A 21,418-nucleotide genomic window follows, 5' to 3' on the forward strand; every position below is an offset into this window, starting at 1 on the left:
GTACATTTTTGTCTTACGTCTAACATGAAACAAAAAGGACAACATGGCAGGTAGCTTCTTCTTTTTCCTCCAAATGCTTAGTGGCGTAACATAGTCTATTTTGGCCCTTATTACAGCTGGAATCTTTCTTTTCTCCCTTTTCCACCAAGACTTACTAACTGCCTCCTTTAACAGTTCATATGAAAGAAAACAGCTTTGGGGTCCCTCACTGAAAGAATGGTGCCAAAAATAAAAATGCTAATGAGCAGGTAGGCATATAGGAGTGAATGAGAGATGCTGTCCCCTTTTACCCGGAGTCACATGGAACCACTGAACCACAGAGTGATGGAGTTGGAATGTACCTCTGGAGGTGATCAAGTTCAACCCCTGCCTGGAGTAGGTTGCACAGGACTGCTGCATCCAGGAGGAAATTACTACTGTCAACAACCAAAACTTCTTAGCACTTATTTCTCTTCTTTTCCAGAGCCTAGTGCTTGGATTTCTGTAACTATGGTAATTGTGAAACTACTTTTTTTAAACTAATATAAGCCATTATTTTTAAAACTATGATAAAATTGGATATAAGGGCGGAAGGGATAATTTTAACTCTCTTACATAATGAATCAAAGAACCTCATTAATACTTTCAGCATCAAACTACTATAACTTGTGTTTGAGTTGTTTTAAAAAAACATCCCTTGAGATATCCGGTGGCAGATAACTCCTCACAATCTCATGATGTTGTTGAGTAGTAGATATGTATGTATCAATTAATCAGCAAGCTTTATCAAAAACCATGCTCATACTCCCAGATAGCCAAATGAAAACCAGCTCTAATGATTTGTCTTACCCCATTCACTTTGAACAAAGCAATGATTTCATCTCCCAAAAGTTGTGAAAGGTTTAATCATCTTTTATTCTCAGTCAGGCATTTCCCATTTTCAGCTAGGATTACCAGAATGTTTTGCATGGAACAGTTCATGCCTATTAATGAACTGTTCAAGAACTTAACAGGTAAGTTCAAGTAGCATCTAGAATGCTTGCTACTTAAAAGAGAATATATATGCACACGGAGCTTCACTTTTGCATGCATGTTGCTGGACATCTTTTTTTTTTTTTTCCCTCACATCTTTCTACCTAGAAAGATTTATACTTGTGCCTTAGATTTCATATCTGAGCCCTGTTGAAGTTAGGAGCAAAATTCCCCTTGACATTAAGGGGATTGGTTCACTCTATGCTGCTGTTACATGAACTCGAGGCTACTGGAAACAGAACAAAAGTGTCTTTATTTTGCAAGTTACTGAAGTACTGTACTGGTACTCTGAAAAAATATAGACTAGGTCTTGAGGAATTTATGAGCCATATCTTAGTTTAATTGTAGTCCTAATATTTCAAGATACTGATTTGGTCCCATTTGATATTATCTGGATGAGTCCACATGAATTCTTTGTAGAATCTGAGCTCAAATATGTAATGCACACTATGAATTACCATCCTCTTTCTTTCTGTTTTCATTTCACTTCCAAAAAAATTTAGATCCAACAGTTGCAGTTTTACACCTGTAACATGACTGGTCTTTTTAATGAACAGCTATCAGCTACCCCATTGATACTGTTCTTTCCATTTTGTAAAAATCTCTAATGACAGGAAAATGGACTTTAATTAGAATGAAGGTTTTATTATCATGGAGCTCAGCCTCGCACTGGTTTGTACACTCCACAGAAAAAGGTGTTATCTCTGCAAAAAGCCACACTAAAAAAAAAATTTAAAAAAAGAAAAAAGAGACAAAATCCTAATCTCATAAAAATATTCTTCTCAAACAGCTTGAATTTCTTTTAAAGGTCATTCCTCTTTAAGAAGATCTCTTTTTTAATCAAGTCATCAAAGTCTCTTTTTTAATCAAGTCATCAAAATTCTCTGAAGCTCAGGTTTCTGAGGACACAGACTGACGAGGAGATAGTTTGCTTCTAGCCTGCACTTTGAAATAAATCTTGGAGCATTTCAAAACCAGTAATTTTCATGCTTCATGTACAATGCCACACAAAGCATTTAAAGTGCTTGTGTGGGCACTTCTGAAAGGCTCCTTCATTTGGCACCTTCCCATCCGATTTCAGCAATATGGGCAGGCCACGTGTTTTTGCAGCGGAAAAGAGGAAAGATGTTATTTCAGATGAGAGAGCCAACTGCACACAACTGAGAGGACTGTGGAAGACCTGATTTCTATTTCTGGTCTCATCCCAAGGAGAATTGTTCCTGGATGATGCTGGTACCTCACATCAGAGTTCCATGCCTCAGTTTTCCCTCTATAACAAGAGGACATCTTTTGTAAAGCACTTCACAGGAAGCCTTTAATAGAAAACCACTCCTTAAAAGTTCTCCACCTCTTTTTAAAATTAAAAACCTCTTTGCCTTTGCAATAAAGACTCAGTGACGAACACATAGGTCACGATTTTTCCCATTGAAGAACACCAGGGAAGATGTTGCCTTTGTTTCTAATGCAGACTGAACTGGGTTTCTAGGCCATGCTCTGCTAGCTGCTCTCATGCTCGTTTCAATCTGTGATTCAGGGAATCTCAGTGGATCCACTGCCTGAGAAGCATCACTTTCAGCAGCCAAATCTCACTACTGTCTTGTGTTAGACACAAATTATTTTCCTCTAAAAAGAAAAATGTTCTCAAGACAGCTGCAAATAAGACATAAGCTTTATTCCTGGGGTATTATTTATGAAATTTTATCTGTTTCTTGGCTCAGATCTCAAGCTGTAGGAAACTGCCACAGATCCATTATCATTAAAATAAATAATTAGGAACCAGAAGACACAATGGTTTAGGGAGGGCACTAACTTTCTGCCGTCTATTTGTCTAGACTTCTCCATAATGAGAATTGAATAACACCATTTAGCTTTGTTTGAGATGAAATTTCTCCACAGCTTTTCAAAGATAACCTTCAGAAATATGTATTTGAAGATACATACATACAGATATATATAAAGATCCTGTATTTTCTGGGATTTTTCATGATGTGAAAATTACCAGCATTTTTTGCATACACAAGAAGACTACCTTAATTTATTGTGAACATATGCAAAAGAATGGTTTGTAACTTTATGACTGATGAAAAGTAAATGCATTTGGAATATTATTTCATCATACCTGATAGGTTTTAAGTTCATTTTTTTCTCCAATATTCAAGACTTTGTCATTCCATTTAAATAATAAAGATTTATTCCTTATACAGCCAAATTTATGAGTTTAGACTGTCTCCCTATTCTATAAAGAAGTGCTGTTATTTCTCTTGGGGCATATTATGGAAACAGTCACCAAAATGTTGTTTTTCTTCATTCCTGCCTTTTTTTCCCCTTGTTTTGTGTTTTTGTTATTGTTTATCTCATTTTATTTTAAAAATAAGTGGGAAAACTTTTGAAATGTTCTAAGATTTTGGGAGAGAGACCTCTTTAGCAAGCCTTACCCTGCAAGAAATTATTATTTATTTTGTTCAAGATAAGGGCAAGTTTTAAACTGATCTCCACCCTTTCATATGGAGGTGACATTTCAGATGGTACAGGACTTTCTTCTTCAAGAGAAAATGGTACAGTGAGATGGCAGAAGCTGGAAACTGAAGTTAAAAAAAGTATCACAGGTGAAGAAACTGACAAGTGAAACAAGCTGATCTAAAGGCTTGTGAGTTTTCCAGATTTTAACATCTCAATTTGATTCTAAATTCCTGCTCTGGCTGAGTGAAAAACTTGCTGCAAGGATTATCAGTAATTCTCTATGGCTTATGCTAAGAAGGGACTCAAATTAGCTGGAACATAACCACTCCTTCTGTTCTTAAAATCTGTGAATCACCCAAAAACTTTTTTATCAAACCCAGAGAAGATAAGAGTGAAGACTGCAAATATCTATGAAGGGGGAAAAAAAGAAGCAAATAATCCCTCTAAAAAACCTCACATATTTATATGAGGATTTCAGCACTAACTTGAAAATATAAAGTACGGCTGAACTGTCAAGTTACTTCTAGACAGAAAAACAACTGCTAAAAACCTGTAATGCCAGTAGCATTTCTGGCACATCCCTCTTTAAGTGCTGCTTTGTGCCATGTCAGCCTCTCTCCTGCCTTATTCACCCATAAACGTAATTTCTCATTCCTGCACTTCTTTTATCACTTTTCTTATCATACTGCTCTTTAGGGTTTGCTTTTTTCTTTTGACACTATCAGGCCCAGCTACAAGTGGCACTTCTCCCTGGCACTTCAAGGCAATTGCATATCCTTCCTCTGTGCACACAGGCAGTCAGGAGCAGAGTGGAGTCAGCAGGGATGGAGCAACCTAAGCCCCTGCTACCACCAATTACCCTATCACATGCTGGACCCTGCAGCCAAATTAATGAGCATAGTGCCTTCTTCAGGAGCAATCCTGTGTAGTCTTTGCTGCACTCTAACAGTTCTTGTATTTTATGAGTGAAACTGTGGACAAAACATGTAGGAATGACATCAGCAAAGTGGACAAGAAAGGAAAGCATGAAGTGGATACCAAAATGAAAGAAGCTCCTGCAGAAATGTGCTAAATTTGAAACCCTTAAAGGTTTTTTTATGATATACAGGGGCTGTAATGCTCATTTGAAAAGTAAGAAGTCGGGATAAGATTTGTTGGAAAAAGTTTGGTTTGCTGACAGACCTGATTGTGTTGGCCTAACTCCCCTCAGTGAGTTCAGCAGGCTTGTGGAGTGAGGGAGAGCAGGACAGAGCTGGAGATATGTCTGTCATTTGTTTTGCATGCAGAGGGTTTTCCCAGGCAGCTGCGCACCCCATTTGGCTGCCCACAGCTGCAGGTTTATTCTTCGTTTCAGGAATGTGAATCCTTGTGGACATGGTAATGGCTTCGTGTCAGCAAGGAGACAGGTTTTCCCCTCAAAATAGTTCTCTTTGTGGACAGGTCAGTTTCCAGATTAAGTGGATAAGAGTATTTGGTCACATCTGATTCCCGAACCACATTATTCACGGCTATCAAAATGACTTGCCTGGATTAGACTGCTCTTACTAGTTCTGTAACATGTAACTACATGCAGCACAGTGTGTTTTCATTAAAAACTCTTAAAAACTCTAGGCATGGGACTGAAGCATAAGATACAGCCAAGCTCCTTCTGCTCTGCAACGCCGTGCTGTCCCACCAGCTGGCAGAGCGCTGCGTCCCAGCCCACAGGCCACGGTGAGAACTGGTGCTCATGATGCCATGTGGGCACACAGTGGTACATCAAGAAGTCAAGCTGATGGGCTGTGTGGCTTTATAAGACTTGATCTTTGTAAGATCTGCTGCTTGCCAGAGCAGGTATTGGTTCCTTGGCTAAGCCAAAGCTGTCCAAATAAACTCAGGCAAACACAAGGACAATAAAAATACCACACATTTTTCCATCAATTAGGAGGGCAAAGCAAGTTTCTTTGACACACCTACTCCAGAAAATCCAGTATATTCTAGAAAACTTAATGTCCATGCATATTCTAGAAAACTTCTTCCAGACATTCCAGTGCATGGACATCTCTGAGAACAAGATGCACCCAAAATTATCCGGCTGTTACCTGGGAAAGAGTTCAGGTCCTAATGTAATAAAGGAACAAGAACATAATTCAGGCAAGAACACCAAGGTTTCTACTTCTTCCAAACGTTGATGGATTATACTTTGCGCATTTAGCCTTTAATATTTATTGCAATGATTCTGAATATCCTGAGTGGTGCTGAACATCCTCCTATCCAATCTCCCTCCTTTGGAAATTTGTCTCTTAAATATGTGAAAACTTTTATCCTTTCTACCTACTAAGCCCTGCTTAGTCAAGTTATTCAGCTTAGTCACTACTAAAAATTCTCTTCTATTTTTAACCTTCAATATTCTTTGGATTTCTTTAATCATTACAAGCTCCAGTTTGTGCCCTGTGACAACATCTCATTAAAATGGCTTTTCTACTCAGATTCTAATGTAGTACAACCAGCCACTGCTCAGTTGAAGTCATGAAGGGACACTGATTTAGGAGGTTTGTCTCTTAACTACCTTAATTTCTGTTAACTGACACTTTGGAGAGAATGAGAATAGGAAAGGTGAAAAAATGATATGGGAATAAGACAAAATATATTATTAAGATAAACAGGTTTTCTACTTTGCTGAACTCAAGTACCTTGCTCAAAAGTCAACCCCTGGGGAAATTTGGTTAAGTCAATAGCGTTCAACCAGTTTCTAAACGGGCTGTAATATATGATAAATTTCTGTAACAAGTGAGCAAATTTGCACCAATTAATGATGCTATAAACAAGAATCCATTGCTTTGAAGAACATATGCAAACTTCTTTTTGCTTAGGTGCCAAAATTTGGCCAACTTTTGTATGTTAGAGGAAGCAGTCAATCTTCCCAAGTAACATGGCTGAAAACACGTACCCTTTTTGAGATGCAAAGCCACTATAACTTCAAAGAGCAGCAGAGCTCCATACAAGATATTTGCTCCGTGATCTTTGAAGAGTTGAACACATCTTCTGTCAGGAGACAACAGACAACTCATTCGTCCATGAATCTGACATTGTGTAATATTGTTAGTAGACTTTTTGCCAAGAATGCTAGCAATAAACTGAATGTAATGAAATGGAAAGTCAAACATCTTAGGAATGATTTATATAAAGATAAGCCTGTTCTTTGAGGACAACAAACTGGTTTCTCAGACCAGTCTGACAGTGTCCATATCAAAAATGAAATAATCTAAGCCAAGTAAAGCATAATACTGCCAGGGTTCCAAAGGATGGAGAAAAGTAATAATTCATGGAAGTCCTAACAAAACAAGAAGATCAATCCATACACATAAGGTGCCTTCCACTATTTCATATATTGTACCACAGTATTCCAGTAATATAGTGACAATGGACAATGCAAACAAGAAATTTAGGGTGATAAAACTGTGTATCCCTTGAAGTCCTTCAAAATTTTCAGAATCAGGATTTCATCCTTGAGTGGTTTTATTTTCAAGTATTCACAGCGAGGAGGTGACTGGCTTTCAGCACTCAGCCTCTCTAACTGTCTGTTCTTAAAAAAAATTTGTATTATCAGATTTAAAGAGATTTGAAACCTAGCTTCACTGACTTCTAATCTATTTCAGAAAACTCCTAACAATAATAACTAAAATAAATAACTGTGCTTGTTTTCACCATCATTGAAGGACTGTCTACATACATTCTTTCTTCCATCTCCCCCCTCTGTCCACCCTGCACTAGCATTCTTTCATTGTTCATTCTGGTCAGGGTTAATGTGAGGACTATTTCTTCTTCTTTCCCCTTCACTGCCTCAGCTCAAGCTGAAAGTGACCGTTTCTTCCAGTAGATAAAACAGCAAAGAGCTTTTATTGTTTCACTCAGGTATGTCACTTGGAAAAAGAAGAGCTATTGTCCAGGATACACAATACATTCAAGACCTCCTTAACACTCAACACTACTCTTTAAATCCCTTCAGGGATACAGGCAAACATATACTCCTAAAAAAGGCAGGAAAAAAAATGTTTCCTAGTGCTTGCAGGCTTTCAGAGGAAAGCCTGTTAAAATTCAGGGGAATCTGTCACCATCAGTGATGGAATCCCAGAAGACAAGAATGGTGATTAGCCTGATAAAACATCTACCTGTGTCAACAGAGAAACAAAGCTCCATCAGACACCGATCCAGGCAACTCAACATCTGTGCTCCACCACCACCACCATCGCCTCCCCCAGTGACAGCTGAGCGTGCTTGCAACGCGTGTCTGCTTCTCCTCAACACCAGTCAAAAGACTGCAGAGATCACTGCTAGTGTGGCTCCCTGACAGCTCTAAGGATTCTGCACCAAAAGCATGTACAGTGCTATAAATGCTTTACTCTCCCTCGCTGCCAATAGATAAAGATTTTATTTCTCCCAAGAAGACAATCTTACTTACTTGGGATAGCGTCTCTGCTGAAAGATGGGCAGAATCTCTGTATCTTGATTTGAATGCAGAAGCAGTAAATCCCGAAATCTTTCTGTCAGGACAAAGAAAAAAAAAAAAGAAGGAAAAAAAAAAAAAACAAACCCAGACTGTGACTCTGCATTATATGTTCAGGCCACGAGCAAGCAAGCAGTAATATCAGTGAATTCTCTTCTCCAGAAATATTTAGCAGAGGACAAAACTAAGCATGGAGGGACTAAAAATCACTGTTTCTTGTAAAACGTAATATTTTAAAATGCCTTTTTTTTTCATTCAATACTAAATTCTAGTAGTGCCTATGAGTTTCTAAGGTCTGCACAGAGGTCTTCTGAGTATCATGCACAGCCAGCTGTAAAAAGTCTCTGCCTTGAAGAGCCTAGTCTAAACAGAAAGGAGGAGCCCCTAAGAATTCACATTAAGGAACACAGTAGTCAAAACAAACATAGATTAATTAATTCATATAAATTAAACTGCAGTACAAAAGTTGGTAATGGGCTCAATGTTTTTAATGATGGTTGGAAGACTGGATTTCTTTTTTGTCATAATTATCTATTTCAAAAACTACATTATTGGGTTTTCTGCGGGAGCTAAAGCTTTTGTAACTTAATTTCACTGACCACCAAATGAAAGGGTGGTTGTAATTAGGGTAGCTGCCTTTCTCTTATGCTTTTCTCTAGAGGTGGTTAGACACAGTAAGTCAAGTGGGATCTGTAGGATGTTTTATCAGTCCAGATTTCTCAGTCAAGAAAGGCAGAAACCTCCTTAAAATTCACATTATATTAAGATTCAGGGATAGAATGGGATTTCCCACCCAGATCAAATTCCTTTAGTAGCTCTCCATAGCATGGGATGTGCTCTGTTTCCTTCTTTCCTTCCATCACCTGCAAGTTTAATCTGTCCTACAGTGGCACAGAACTGATGCCCTTTCCACCTCCTACCCTTCCTTCAATACTTTATAACTGTGGCCGAAAGTCTTCAGCTACAGTATTACCCTTCCTTTGCTAAACCATAGTTTGTAACCTTTGGTGTGTGTGGCAGCTGTACCATGGATTTCTCCAAACTAGCCCTCTTCCATGAAAGTTTTCATTCTGGAAACTGAACCTGAGGGTAAGTGTAGTCCTCCTCCTCCCAGATTCCTATGTATCTTAAAACATTCTCTAACACCAAGTTTATGAATAAGAAAATTACAAGACAAAAAACCATTTAGATTTATGCAACATTCTGTATCAAAACTAAGCTCCATTAATTTGGATACAATTCTGCTATGTAGCCTCTAAAGTGGAAAGAAACCCATCTGAATCATACTTCATAAAGTTGTAATACCTTGAAAAAAGCACAGTTAATTCAGAAGGAAAACTCTCTTGTTAAGGCCTCAGTTTTAAAGGTCAGCTATCTCACACCTGAGTCTTTTCTCAGCTGGCTAAGACATATTGCAAACATCTTGGATAAGATACCAGGATCTGCCAGTGAAGAAAGAAGGACTTATCTTTGTTCCTTTATTTGTACACCTCTTCATATTCAATTCTGAAAGAAACAAGCACTCCTACCTCCAAAATTCTTCTCAAATCTTCAAAATGTAAATAAGTCTTCCTGTGCCTAACTAGGACAAAGAGCAGATGTGGCCAACAAAACAAATTCAATAAACGCTATACTGTAAAGATGAAAGTTAACTCCAATGAGTACTTTCAGGAAACAGACTGCTCACTGTATTGAGGAAAAGCTTGCCACTACACTACTTCTTGACCTCTGCTTGAAATTTTAGGAAGATGGAGAAATTTGCTTTTCTTTCAGTCTTCTGGTACATGGCAATAGGCTGTACACACACATGCCCTATCATCCTTAAAGATGACACATTAACCATCTTCAAAAGCCAATGGACAAGAACTGAAAGGCTACAGAAAGTTTTCACCAATGCAAAAGTATCCTTTCAGAGCCAGCACATTAACTTCCACCCCTGCTTCAGTAATCTCCCCACACAACCCAAGCTACTGATGCATTTCCAGGTGTCCTTTACAAAAGCCTCCATTCAAACAACAGCCTTTGAGTGTGCCTGGTGGAGGAATGGGAGGAAGTTTACCATGGCAAACACTGCGTGACAGCACTTCTTTCCATGACTTGAGGATTTTGATCTCTAGAACACGGTGTGAGACACCACGATTAAGGATCTCTCTTTGTGGTGGCACCGCTGATTTACTTCTGAGGGCCTGTAACCAGGTGTGACAGCAATGTCAAGCACACAGAGACATGCTCCTACTCAGTTCAATGCTGCACAACACCACACTACAGGTAGGTGAGTGAAGCTGATTTGTCAGATCTTGGTAAGGATTTGTGACGCTCTGGGAGAGACAAAACACATCTCAGTGAGTGTGCAGATATGTCGCACCCATTGTTCTGTCTGAGATGGATATCACCCAGGCAGAGTGCCATATTCCATCTCTATCTCCTACTCTGTGACCTATTCTTGTGCTGCTGCCCTTTCACATTGATCAAGGCCACCTGGCTGCACTCCAGGACTCAATTCAGCAAGCAATGATCTTGAAAATATTTTGAATAGTAATGTGACAGGGCTGGCCAGTACTGGAGCAAAAGCAGCCAAGTTATGGCATCTGAAATTGGCCTGAACAGTTTTCCTACTAGATCTTGTTTTAGCTAAAGTCAACTTTTTTATTCCCCCCACGCTATGGCAAATTTCCCAGGCAGATGTATTTTCTTTTCACCATATGACTTTACTCATTTTTCCATGTGGCGTGGTTTAACCTCAGACAGCAACCAAGCCCCACACAGCTGCTTGCTCACTCCCCCCATGATGGGATGGGCGAGAGAATTAGAGGAGTAAAAGGAAGAAAACTCATAGGTTGAGACAAAGACAGTTTATTAGGACAGACAAGGGAAGAAATTATAATCATGGCGATAATAAGAAAAATAATTAGAATATACAAAATAAGTGATGTACAATGCAATTGGCTCACACTTGCCAGCCAATGTGCAGTTAGTTCCTGAGCAGTGGCTCTTGGCCAGCTTTCCTCACAGTTTATGCACTGAATATGATGCCATATTTTACAGAATATCCCTATGATCAGCTGGGGCCAGCTGATCTGGCTGTGTCCCTCCCAACTCCTTATGCCTTCCATGCCTTCTCACTGGCAGGGCATATAAAGATGAAAAGTCCCTGTCTTAGCATAAGGACTACTTGCCAACAACTAAAACAACAATGTGTGATCAACATTATTCTCATCCTAAATCCAAAACACAGCACTGTACTAACTATTAGTATGAAAATTTACTCTGTTCAAGCTGTAACCAGAACACCACAGAAACACTTACACTACATGGTAGTGTTGCACCTCATCTCAAATCTATTCTACAACTTCTCCCAGCACATTAACCTCCATATCCTGTTCATGCAGGAGTCTTTAGGACTGAATTGTCCCATGAGACCATTGTGGACACATGTCACTTTTCAGCTCTATGACATGCTCCTATTACACCAATATGTGCCTAGTACCAAAGTCACTCTGGACAAATGACACTACTGCCTTTAAGACTATCCAACAAGGTGATGAGGAGGTGACAAGAGCCTGGGTAGCCACTTACAGCACAGGTACTTTTGGTGCTCTTACAAAAGGAAATATCAGAAGACTGATGCTTTACAAGAGAAGGCTTTTAAATTCACCAGAAAAAAAGTCACAACAATAGCTTCCCAAAGGGGGAAGAATTTTTTAAGAAACCTAAGACATTGTTCTAATTCATGCTACAACAACAAATGAAAGACTTGAGAACTAATGAAACCAATAATTAGAACATTTTTACATTATTTTGGTTTGCAATCAGTAGTTGACCAATAGAACTAAAACAAGTCACAGTCTTTTTATTACTTGGATAAATTTAGAGAGGTATCTTCCAAAATTGAGTCCTTTTTCCTGTGATGCTTTTGTCTAGGTGTTGGTCTGATTCATTAAAATAAAAAAGAATAACATTTACTTAGCCAAGGTTGCTTACTTCTGAAAACTGGCAATTACCTCCTCTGTTCCTCATTTCATTCACACAATTTGCATGAGTTAAAGTCTGTACTAGCAACAGGATTGTTCACATTGTTCTGAGATCAGCTATACCACCGACTGGTTTGTTGCTCTGCAGTGTGTGACACTGCAGCCTGTCTCACTGATGCTCCCATAAGTTTGCCTATAGGACAAAGTTCTCAGAGATATCAAGAAGGGTTGCACAGTCACATCTTCTGCTCAAATTTATGTTATGTTTTCAATATGATGAGTGCCTCAACTCCCTCCTGGTTTTCATTTTGAGTGTACAGTTCTTTCCAAATTCTTTATCAGTGAGAAGTCCTCAGTTAAATTTAGGCAGTCTCATTGAGACTATACATGTTTAGCTAAATATGTAGCATAATTAGTTACCTGTGATGACTGCAGACTGGTTGCAATAACGCAGTCTTACAATAACAATAACAGTCTTGCAATAACCCTGTCCTCCTAAATCAGGAAGACTGCAGACTCTAAAGAAAAGAAACTTTGCCATTGGAATCTTTATGGATTTAACCTATCCTATATATTTATTTCTTCCCTGTCTTTTATCTAAGTTTTCTTCTCTCTGTTCTACCTTTTGCTCCTCCTCTCCCTCCCAGCAGAACATATTCACAAGTCAGCTACTGGAACCTCAGTTATAAATACCCTTACCATCTTTATGGTAATACATGTTAACGCCAAGCCAGTTAATCTACAAGGACAGAAGGATGCATTTCAAGAGAAATTTTCCCTTTAAAATATTTAGATTAATGCCATATTTGTTCTCAAACAGAATGGGGTTGTGCTCAGTATGGTGAGTTGACAGTAATGTCAGAAAAATGAGAGCAAGAATGGGCATATGGTCTGAAGGTCACTCAAACTGGTTATATAGTCAAGTTTCCTTCTGCCAGGACATACATTACAGGAGTGGAAAGAGACACAAAGGAAATTTCTGCAGTATTTTAATATCTGGGGCTTCTCACAGTGGAGAAAAATAATTTCTATAGATGGTCCCTGTGAGTTAAAACACATTATTATTCACATTCTGTAGACAGAAACACGCTGTGGCACAATGAACACTGGCTTTGTTTTTCAAAGCTGTCACGTCCCTGAAGGTCTTATTGCTTTAGCACTTCAAAAATTATGCCAAAAGTCACACACTGCATTTGTGTATGGTTTGACTTTAAAAGTCAGGTCTTGCGGTAGTCTTTTCTCACTCCTTCTTGTTACAAAATATCTTACGGAAAATAACAGCAAAATCACTTTCATGTGATTTCACTCTGCTGAATTCCAAGGGTCTTGGAAAATCAAATCCCTGCTCCTTCAGAGTTTGATGGGTATGAAGCTATGAGGTCACTGCACTATATACCTGAAGTCTGAGACATTACTGGTTTGTTTATCCCAACTACCTTTACCCAACACCTTTGGACCATTTTCTGAACCACTAATAAAAAAAGGTCAAATTGCATACAATCAACTCAGTTAAGAACACTGTAACACCAATGGCAATTGGCTTAACAGGATAAGGATTTCATTAATACTAGTTTTATGGATTTTTTTTTAAATGAAGTTAATAAGGATAAAAAGAAATGTGATGAGAAAGCAACCAGAGAGTGGGAGAACAGAACAGCTTCATCAGAACACCAAATGATCTATCCATAGTGACACTCTCCTATATTTGGATATTTTGTAGTCGTTTCTGTAATTACCTCTTCTGCATTCTGAGAAACAAATATCAGTTCCACCTTTCACCACAAGGACACTTGTAAGTCCTGCAATTTCAAACTAAAAAAACTACCTAGTTTTATGCAAAATTCACAGTGGCTTTTACACCTTCCACGTCATGAATACCAACTTGCAGTAATTAAAACAAAATAAATTTAAAAATAAGTCAGCTTTCTTAAAACTGCTGATGATAATTTAATAGGATTTGAAATCCACTAATATGACTTGTTTTCAAGCTCCATAAATTTGGAAAAGCTGTCATAAGTAGTTCTGCAGTGCCTTGTAAAAATAAAAGGCAATTAGGAAGAAGTCTTTGCCAGTTAAGGGCTATAAAACAATGATGAGCAACAAGATGGCATAAAAATGAAATGTCTGATATTTCAGTTTGACCTGTGGCTTATTAATGGCCAAAGTTCCTTAAATTAAGGAGTTATCACTTCTCTCTTCTTGAAGAGTCAGTGCTACAAATATCCTCCATCAGATTAAAAGGGGTGGAAAAAAAAGATGATGAGTTAATGCTGATGACCAAAAGGTTCCAAAATTATTACATCATCAGCCTCAGAATTTTCCTGAAACATACATATTTTGCTGATAGAGACAGGCTTTTTGACCAGATTGAACTTCCATGATTCTCAGTCCATTAAGCCTCACAGTGTTTAATTCTCCTATTTTTCATCACCATTTCCTTCCCTCCTGATCAGTTGTCTGAAAGACTAATTAGTGTCATTATTTAGAGTTACTGAAAAACCCTGAAAACTAGTGAAAACTCAAGAAGTTGAAAACTATATATAAACCCTTTGCTCCTTATATTCATTTAAGAGAAATAGAGAAGCCTTTACAGAAAGGCAAGTGGACTCTTAATTTTCTAAGGTAGATGAATAAAATGATCATCCTTCCTTTCAACATTTTCTTTTACAGGACTTTAGTTTATAAGCAGAGTGGGGAGGGGGAATAGGAATTTGACTAATCATAACACAGATCTGCAGTGAACTCCCAGTCATTCTGGACCTGTGGAATAGTCCTCCTTTCTTTAAAGAAAGACTCTGTATGCCCTCCTTTGTCTCCTAACCCGCCTTTGCACCCTAAAAAGCTCCTTCTCTTTTCTCTAGCTGTGTGCCTATCAGTTCAAAAGCATTCTCCCTCCCTGATTTCAGAATTGGCAAATCCTTTTCCTGATGAAATTCTAGGTGCTTTCTTGTGTCCTTTAATTTGTCACAACTGCTACGTCAAAATTAGCTTGGATGGATTTATTTCTAACTAGATCTCCCTCATTTACACTATAATCACACATCTTGCATAATTTAGGTATATATGGCCATGTATCAGCCAATGAAGAAAAAGAGAAAAAGGCAGTTCTTGTCCCAGGAACCTTAAAAGGTAAGAAGATGAATGATGCGAAGGAAAAAGCATCCCTTGTTTTGTTTCAAAACAGGGAGGAGAGATGTGTTTAGGCTGCATTTTGTATGACTGACCTGACAAGACATCACTGAGTGACTTAGACTGCCTGCTAGCTACACTGCCAGACCTGGGTTTCCCAGACAGCCAGGGAAGAGAAGAGAAGAGAAGAGAAGAGAAGAGAAGAGAAGAGAAGAGAAGAGAAGAGAAGAGAAGAGAAGAGAAGAGAAGAGAAGAGAAGAGAAGAGAAGAGAAGAGAAGAGAAGAGAAGAGAAGAGAAGAGAAGAGAAGAGAAGAGAAGAGAAGAGAAGAGAAGAGAAGAGAAGAGAAGAGAAGAGAAGACCAAAGTCAAGCAGTCTTGATGCTCACTACTAAGTTAGAAAATCCTTCTGAGTTAGAAATCCTTCTAAAGGTTACACAGCAATTCCCTAGTGGAGCTGGTAATTAGCTGACTGCTGGAGTTCAAAATAATCAAGGAACTTTAGTCAAGGAAGAATTTTTGCCTTAGAGATAGATACTTACTATATTTGAAGACTATTTCTGTCATGACAGTAAAGCTCATTCCACAGCTCAGCTCTTACAAAGTACCACAGTAAAACACAGTTTCTAAACAACACAGAACCTCTACTTTAAAAAATACTTTATAAATATATGCTCTGAAGGAAAACTTATTTATGCAGATTTTTTTTTATAGCACTGCATTCTACAGTTGCTGCCTGTAGCCATGAAGGGCTATACTTTGCTTTTTGAATTCCCCATGAGCAAATGTAGGGAGGATCAACTACTATTTCCTTCACTAGTGCTGTAGTTTCCTCTTTCACAACAAGCCAGAAGAAATGATTAGGCACCACTACAGCCTTTTGGGCTTTAAGATAATGTAGTGACACTTGTTATAGAAAGTCCTTATTTCATAGAAAAAGGAAAAAAATACACTCAAACTAGGCAAAGCAGGAGGATTTAACTGGTTCTCTCTTTGTAACTTGTAACCTGATACAGAAACTGGAGAAAGCCAAACCTTCCAAAAGCTACATGGAACTTTTTAACACTGAATGGAGCTACTATCCAGATGTGCAATTATTGCAATATGATCCAGCTCTGCACATCTACAAAGGGTTTGCCTCTAAAAGGCTGAGCAAAGGTGCAATTAATCAGGCTGTACTGATTCACACCAAGGCCCCCCTACTCTAATATCTGGATTCATTTGTGGACACATCTATGGAAGAATGATAACAGGGTAAGACCCCTCTGCTTTTGAGCTTTTCTATGCCAGTGAGTCTCCTGAGTCTAACGTGGTTTGTCTAATAAGAAATTCTTAGATTCCTTTTTAATGTACCTGCCCAGTCCCCATGTAAACCTAATCCATTCCACACTCTTTGACACGGAGTTCCATGTGTTTCTCACCTATTACATGAAGATTCATCACCTTAAGTTTGCTCTGAAATCTTACTGACTGTATATGATGGCCAAAAACTCTGATACTGGCAGAAACTGTGAACAGTGAGGCTCCACCCACCCACTCTTTCAGCATTATGCATGATTTTGCAGACTATGGCTATATTCACCTGAATTAGATCTTTTTCAGGCTAAAGAGTCCCTGCATAGTCAGTTATCCCACGTTTGGAAGCCTCTCCACGCTTTTGATCATCTTTGCCATTCCTTCCTGAGCCCTGGCCAGTGTCATGTATGAGTGATGAAGACCAGATCTGCACACAGGAATGAAGTCCTGGTAGCAACACAGAAACACCCACCAGCTGCACAGTCATCTCCTTGGCTTTATTCTCTACTCGGCTCCTAATAATTTTTCTCTTTATTGCTGCTGAGCACTAAGCTGATGTCTTCATGGAAATAGTTATTGTGACTCCAAAGTGTTATTCTTGGGCTGCCATGGTCTCATCATTGCCAGCCTTGTGTATTAGCTTGTCACCAAATATAATAAACACCAGCACATACCCACATGCATACATCCACTGGTATTTTTAGCCAGGTCTAAAAATACGTTTGCAAGTGTCATATATTTTACACATTTGAACAAGCGACAAGAACTTTTCAATAGACAGATTAATATGGCAGTCAAAAAATAATGGAATTAATTTCTATCCAAGACTGAAATTTTGTACCATAACAAAACCACTACCAGTCACTGTGAACACATTCTTGGGCTTTTGCCTATTCGTATTTGGTGACAATTTAAACTTAAGCATGGAATCATTTAACCCTCTGACTTACACAGACATAACTTCATCATTACTCTCAAATATAAAAATAAATTACTATGTAATAACTGTAGAGGACCACAGAATTGTTGAGGGCAGAAGAAATCTCAGGAGATAATCTAATCCTGCTCTAAGCATGGTTAGAAAGAACATGCTCATAGCCATGTTCAGTTGGGTTTTATGCATCTCCAAGGCTGGAACTGGATGATCTTTAAGGTCCCTTCCAGCCCAAACCATTCCATGACTCTAGGACATAATCAGGAGGTCTGCTTGTGAAAAAAATATAAATAGCAATATTTTGTGCTGTTCCCATTCGTTGCCACCTTTGGACAGAACTGCAAACCCATGTTAGTTTGACAAGAGGGCCACAGCCGGTTAGGAGCCAACTGCCTGCACAGCTGATAGACATGAGGGGCAAGACACTGCCCTGCAATAAGCTTCAGACAGGCTGGGTAGGTTAAATACTGCCTTCTCTTACCTGGGCAGGGATGGGAGGAGAATGAGAATGCCAAAGAAAAAAGGAGTTTGTGAAAGAGAATGGGAGTTTCCTTGCTAATTCACCCTCACTCACCGCCTTGGAATATGAAGTAGAGATGGCCCAACCCTCATCCCTCCAAGAGCAGCCTTGAGCCCTGTGATGCTGCTAATCACTGAGGCTTAGCTGACCTTAGAGGGATCATCAGGCCTAACTTGGCCTTGCTCACAGCCAGGCTGTGTGAATAGCTGCATGGAAGGTGCTAAGTTGTTCCCAGAGGGGAAGCTGCACTGTGCTGGATACAGCACTGGGAGTGAGCAGTGCTGACAGGCACCCCGGGTGGGAAATGCCTGTCCAGCCAAACACTTCGCTGAACTCAACAGCTAGAAATAACAGTGGGGCTGCAAGTAAGAAACAAAAGCAAAAACAGGGTGCTAAGGGACTCCATCGATATCTAAAAATCATTTCCCCTGTGTTGTCAGCTGCCTGTCTCTTTCAGAGAACACACACAACTTCTTCCCTGAAAGCACCAGCTACACCGAAGCATTACATAGGATAACGTGAGCAGACCTCAGCTGGATTCTATTTCCTGTATAAATTTTGCTAGTCAGCTGGGGATGATCCACTGGGAAAAAATGTACATTTTTTCCAAAGATCTAATCACATCTGAGGCTCCATTTCTTATAACATCTCTCAAAGGGCAATATCAAAACCTTAGCAGGAAATCATTCGAATGACTGACAAATGAAATGAGCCATTAGAAACTGTTTATCTCCTTTTTTTTTTTTTTTTTTTTTTTTTTTATGGGTGATAAAATGTAATGCACACAAGTGTATCAGAAAATGTTTCTTGAATGTTTCTTGAGAACTTAAGCCAGACAACCGCCGGAATATAAATTATTACATATAACCTAGTCTGGGTAATTTTCATTTATTCTTAATTCATAATTACTTACACATACCTGTATTTATTCACTTAGCATTAGCCCTTGTGTTGACTTTTGTTAAAATATGTTGTGGGATTTCCTACGAGGTTGTCACCTCCATCTTTCAACTAATAATGTTATGAATGTAATGAAATATTAAATAGAAATGTTTTTACATGACAGAAAGTCTGTTATTACTCAAGTTAACAGAAACAGTACACCCAGCCTTGAACAGGAGAGTAAAGCTGAAAAATTTTACAATGCAATACTAAAACTGATAACTATTCCCTAGAACAGAGAATAACCACTAAACAAGTGGTTTAACATGATTTGGATCAAACAGTTCATCACATCACTGTAAGGAAATGACTTGGCACATCCTGATTTGAAAAAGTGATTTTGCCAATTCCTGTAAGTATAAACTATCACTAGATATCAGTTACCAGTCACGACCTGGCATATAACAGCACGTCAATGCACCATCACAAACTCAGCAATACATAACGGCACAGAAATGATAAAATCCTCCTCAAGCAGACATGGCACATGCTGGTGCATATGTGCTGGGAAGTATGGGACACTTCTAAAGAAATACTCTTCCTTAACAAATTTTTGGATTAAGGAATTACTGCCTTTTTTTGGAAATTGCGCTGAGAAAGTTTCATTTGCCATGCTTGTTAATAACAGGGCACAATTAGCATAATCTCCTCAACCCATTAAAAAAGGAAAACATCAAATAAGAGAAATTATAAAAATGTCTTTAATTAAATATTTTGCTTTTTTCAAACCAGTCACAGCTAAGCTGAGGAGACACTCAGCTGACACAGTGTAAGTGAAATCCTTGAGGGAAAGCCCTGTGCTGTCAGGCTAGCACCAGTCACTTGGTAAAGCACAGCAAAGCACCACAGCTTTGACTCTGAAATGTGTGTGGGTGTCTGTGGCATTTTCCTTGAGGAAATGGCACTTACAGTGCGTTTAATGAATAAGGCAATATGTTAAATTTATGACAGGAGATAGTCCTTAAAGCTGCTTGTTGCAGTCAAGAGCACAAACTGCCCACTGATTTATTTTAATTTCATATAACATGAGGAGGCTTTTTGGAGGCTGTAGGTGTACTTGTTAACACTGACAGTACAGTAAAATCCTCACAGCAGACACTTGAGCAATACCCAAAATATCGAATAAGTTCTGAAACTCCTCCTCTCCCCCAAATCCTCCTTCAACACTGAAAGAATTTGTTGTCATCTCCACTGAGTGCCTATTTCTCCAATACATATAAAACCACTAATATTTTTATTTGGATCCACTGACTTTCCAGGTTCTCTTCCCAGCAGAGAAGCATTCTCTCTTATTCATGATCATGGTGTTCCCTACAGAGTTTTAGGTTTTATTAATAGTTTTTCTTAAAAAATTTCTGATTCCAGGTAAGTTACAATACTAAGCAGTCATCCACTCATTATCAGCTTCTATATGCAGAACAGAAGAATTTACCTTCAAATTACTAAGAACATAGTGATGTAAACCATTGTCCAAATTTTACTCTTTGTAGATGGTCAAACATTTCCAATCAAACTGTGGTTTATCAAGGATATCGAGATTATAAGAGAAAAAAATTTAAAATTTAAAAACCACACCCAAATGCTGAAAGTTTAGGGATATGTGTGGGCACGTATATATAAATCAAATGCAGTACTTCAGGCAAATCATAGTTATGTTTTCTCACATGCCCATCTCTTTTCCCAGTTTCCCTGCCAGAAACTGCACTCTGCCAAGATGTGAGTGTGTGTCTCCACAGGACAGAGTGAGACCATGGCATGTTACAGCAAATATACCCTAAGCTGGGAACACAGCCAAGAGTAGATAAAGAAAGCTGGAGACATACAAATCCTAAGAAGAGGTTGGGAGAGCATTTACAAGGGATATTTTTGGCTTTCGGACAGTATTCTTGACCATATGAATTCTTTTAAAATCAATTAGTATTTTTCTATTAAAAAGTTATTTTTATTTTAAAAAATAAGTGTTACATTTTATATTTTATTCATTTACTAAGCAATTTTATTGTTCACATTTCTGAAGGGAAAGCTTGATTTAAAAAGTAGCCAGGAATGTTAATTTCTTCTCTTCGCTTTGACTTCCCTGGTTCTTTGTCAAACCTGCTGAAGGCACTGCACACCTGGAAGACAACCTGGTTTTTTCCAGCTGTTTCAGCTGATCTAATGAAAGATATTACTCCTTCCTAGAATACCTCCCTCTCATGAAAGATTATGTCATTGTAACATACTTTGGTTTTATCTGCTACAAATGTTACCAACTATATTAGTAAGAGTCACAGTATCCTTCCCGAAAGAAGCTCTGACACTTTGTCCCCACTTTGAGGAAAAAAAGCTTTAAAGAAAGGGAAAGAGGAAGAACAGGAACATGCCAGAGCTGCAGAAATGTGGGTTATAATATCAGTGAAACAAAATACACAGTGCACCCTGCCCATCAGCTGCTGCACTACATGCCAAAGGGCTATTTATTGCGGTCACAGCACAGTCTACTCCCTGTAGCACTATGCAATCTCCTTTGCATTTTGGAAAGTGATTTCCAGGCTATAAATTCCCCCCTACAGTTTCTCCTCACAGCACCTTAGTTAATACTGAGATAATTGAGTCCTTTGTCTCAAAGAAATGCCACATTCAGCATGTAGCAGCCACCATTTCAAGTCCCCCTCAAAACTGGGATGCACTA

The 21,418-nt window shown here is 38.7% G+C and overlaps 1 protein-coding gene across 1 annotated transcript in view; it reads right to left on the bottom strand.

Moving 5' to 3' along the window:
• Positions 1-21,418, bottom strand: part of NOX4 (NADPH oxidase 4) — a 111,868-nt gene that overhangs the window by 39,339 nt on the left and 51,111 nt on the right. Inside the window, exon 13 of the mRNA XM_005485778.4 lies at positions 7,913-7,994. Within this exon, the coding sequence (XP_005485835.1) occupies positions 7,913-7,994 (82 nt within the window). The remainder of the gene's footprint in view (positions 1-7,912; positions 7,995-21,418) is intronic.

This window comes from Zonotrichia albicollis, chromosome 2 (genome assembly GCF_047830755.1).
Source record: "Zonotrichia albicollis isolate bZonAlb1 chromosome 2, bZonAlb1.hap1, whole genome shotgun sequence".
NCBI lineage: Eukaryota > Metazoa > Chordata > Aves > Passeriformes > Passerellidae > Zonotrichia > Zonotrichia albicollis.